The following is a 3,256-nucleotide window of genomic DNA, read 5'->3' on the forward strand; positions in this document are numbered from 1 at the left end:
ACCGCCGGAATCACGTAAAATCCGCCGGAATCTTGTGAAATCCAACGAAATCAGGTAAAATCCGCGGAAATCATCTGTAATCCTTCAAATCAGACATAATCTGCCGGCAGGTTTTAGCGTGAAATCTTCTGAGATAATATGCGCAATCCGTGAAATCATGTGAAATCACGCAATCTTTGCAATCATGTGTACATCCAAGGAGAGAGTGGTGGCCCCCTCGCTCCGGTGGCCAGCTGACGAGCTCCTCGCACATGCGAGTGACCTAGAGCGGACCCGTGGCGAACAGAGGCGAATACTGCCGACACTATGGCAACATCGAAGCGAACCTCAGCGAACGTCTTGTGCCCAGGAGCGAACCTATGGCAATTTGAAGCGAACTCAGCCGATCCCTTGGTAAAATACATGTGAGCGAACCAGAGCGAACCAGAGCGATCTTGATGCACTTTGCGCGCGTATCGCAGCGATTCAAAAGCAACGCCTTCGCTACCCAAAAGCGTACAATTCATTTCGGATCGGGTGAACTCTGGGCACGCCGAGTCACCGAGCCACCTGTGCTTGGGCGCTCAGGGTGGGCCGCTGTCCGTGTGCACACAGCTGCGTGGCGAGCTGGCCCACCCTGCGCGCTGCAGGCGTCATGGTCGGAGTCGCCTCGGAGAACGTTTCCTTTGCGGGCACCTCCAGGGCGATGGCGATGAGCAGCTTGGACGCGTGTGTCCGCAGGGCCCGTACCACGCCTATGTCACAGAGACGAGTCAGTGCCCCGAAGGCACCGTCAACCCGGGCGCCTTGGTGGGCAACTTGACGGGCAGTCTCCGGCATGTACGGTCCTCGAGGTACCCATTGTTCACCGGCCAGCTACTCTTGAAGAGGGATGTCGTCGTCGGCGAGATCGGGGTGAGGAGGATTCTGTGCTGTCGCAGCGCACGCTGTTGCCCTTCCTATCGTGCCTTCCTCCACTGATTCAGAAACTCGCGCCCGAGCAGATCAAAATTGCAATCGCCAAGTGGGACCCCGTCGCCGGCTGGAGAGAGAACTTCTTCCGTCTCGAGGGCGTGCCCGGCGACCCGAGGGCTGAAGTCTGCAACGTGGTGTCCACCATGGCGAAGGATGTCCTAGACGTGGTTTCCCGCAGCAACCCCAAGTTCCCCAACAGGTGCCCATTTCGCAAAGTAAGTACGTCGCGCGGTCCTTATAGTTCTTGAGATAGCACGTGACCAGAGAGGCGAAAACAGTCATTCCGTATCGTTTCGTTTCTAGATGTGTAGAAAGAGACCTAAACAGGTGTATATCTCATCTCCGTGAATTGTCGTGTCCGGGTATAGCGCTTTATAGCACGACAGATTGCAACAGGCACGCAATGCCTCTATAGCTGTATTTAGTTCTGTTTTTCGTTCCGCACCTGACAGTCGATCTGGCACAACAACGAATGAAACTTTGAAAACTCCGTGCTTTCAACAGTGAGCTGGGTCAAAGAAATCAGACTTAGTTATTTCGTTTTTCCTATTCTGCTTCCGCCTCAACTTCTTTATTGGTTTTCAGGGCACGTACAATTTCCATAATTTCAGCACTGGTCTCATACAACGCTACGAAGACTTTCCAGTCTTCCCCTACGGCCGGTTCAGAGCAGACCTTATATTTTATCTGATGAAATCCAGGCAAAAAATAGTCGCTTGTGTGAGGGGGGTCGGTGAAGTTGTTCCGAGAGTGTAAACAAGTTGATATAATAAAGTGCCCTATCAAAAGGCTCAACACGCCAAGTTGACCAAAAAAACGTAAACAGAAAAATTGAAAAATTTATTTCGCCGCCCATTTTCAACTCTATCCCAATTTAGTTTCGCAACTTCTGCTGCTTCTGCGGTTGCTTAGAAGGCGATTCCTCCAGCGAAGTAGCGCAGCCTCAAAGAGCGCCAATAGCTCCAGGAACAATCAGGGCTGCCACGAAGTCCCAGTTTCCGAATATCCTGACATTTTCCTGACCTAATCCTGACGAAAAAGTGACTTTATCCTGACATTTTCAGAACAAGTTGACAGCAAAATATCGCTATTTTTCAGGGGTTAAGAAAAAAATTGGGTATTTTTTTTTAGGAAAAATACATCAGAGTGGCGCACTACCACAGCTCCAACGCCTCTGGCCGAAGTAGCGCCGAGCATCAGGGCGATAACCGGTACAAACCATTTATCCTGACACTTTTACCCCAAAATCCTGACATTATCCTGATTATCCTGACAACTTTTGAAAATCCTGACAAAATCCTGATTATCATGATTATCCTGACGCGTGGCAACCCTGTTTTAACTTTTAACTCTCCAATCAATTTTGGAGAGGACTAGCTTATAATACTATTATTACCATAGATTATTACTTTTGATTGTAATAATAGTGTTTGTTCTTTGATCTTTCAGTGACCAAGCTCTTGACTTCCACGGGGGCTTGGACGAATGAGGAGAAGGACTGCGAACTGCGCGCCGCGGCCGGGCGAAAAAGCTGCACTGTCAGACAAGTTTTCCTGAATTTTCAGTACTTTTAGTCTGAAGTCTTTCTACAGACCAGTAGTCTGGAAATCCAGACTGCACCAGGGTTTGAAATTTCAGTAGTGCCTTTCCATACCACTTACTCTGAAAATCAGACAGCCGGTATGAAAATATTTTTGTAAATGTTCAAATTGAACACATAGCGAGCGACTGTGCTGTGGGGGTAGAGGGCTACCCAGGTGAGGACGTATTTGTCCATTCGGTACTGCCCTTGGTTGAGATCGAACCGCCAACCTCCAGGTTTGGAGGCCGCTACCTTAACCATTTGGCTGCCGGCTACCTGCGTGGGGTGGGGAGCAGCGTCGGCTACCAGTGTGCTTCGTCCGCCTGTCTCGTGGACTGTCCACTCAAAATTTATACCGGTAACTCTGAATTGTAGATTTAGTGTATAGTCTGAAAATATACTTTAAAATATTCAGACAAATTGCTCTGAAAACCTGATTCAGAGTAAAGAGTCTGGATTTTCAGTCTAAACTTAGAAAATTTTGAGTAATAGTCTGAAAACAAGATTCAGAGTGCCGATTCTTAAGAACATCTACTAAATTTTCAGAATTTTTTTTTTTACAGTGTGACTCCCACTTGGCCGGGCCCGCCTAGCGCGCCGTTGCCTACCTCCCAGGAGGGAGGATGCTCGGTGCCGTTGTTATGCACGCCGCACGGGGCCTCATGGGCGTGCGGCGGCGCGCGGCTCTTCTCGCGGCCCTAGCTCCTAAACCTTTTGAGA

General features: G+C 49.4%; 1 protein-coding gene across 1 annotated transcript; it reads left to right on the forward strand.

Annotated features, from left to right (window-relative positions):
- Positions 1-306: 306 nt before the first annotated feature.
- On the forward strand, positions 307-1,816 carry LOC113211001 (uncharacterized). Its single transcript, XM_052272626.1, has 4 exons — positions 307-404; positions 495-894; positions 966-1,169; positions 1,540-1,816. Exons 1-4 carry the CDS (start codon positions 307-309, stop codon positions 1,708-1,710), a joined length of 873 nt encoding a protein of 290 aa, XP_052128586.1. The 3' UTR covers positions 1,711-1,816.
- The last annotated feature ends 1,440 nt before the right edge of the window (positions 1,817-3,256 follow it).

This window comes from Frankliniella occidentalis, unplaced genomic scaffold, assembly GCF_000697945.3.
Source record: "Frankliniella occidentalis isolate FOCC.00 unplaced genomic scaffold, Focc_3.1 Scaffold215, whole genome shotgun sequence".
NCBI lineage: Eukaryota > Metazoa > Arthropoda > Insecta > Thysanoptera > Thripidae > Frankliniella > Frankliniella occidentalis.

Bases quoted from the DNA above. Each gene is read 5' to 3' on its own strand.
- LOC113211001 (XM_052272626.1), top strand. From the start codon at position 307: ATGGCAACATCGAAGCGAACCTCAGCGAACGTCTTGTGCCCAGGAGCG. The intron at 405-494 runs GTGAGCGAACCA...GCTACCCAAAAG, and splicing joins GATCCCTTGGTAAAATACAT to CGTACAATTCATTTCGGATC. The intron at 895-965 runs GTGAGGAGGATT...CCACTGATTCAG, and splicing joins TCGTCGTCGGCGAGATCGGG to AAACTCGCGCCCGAGCAGAT.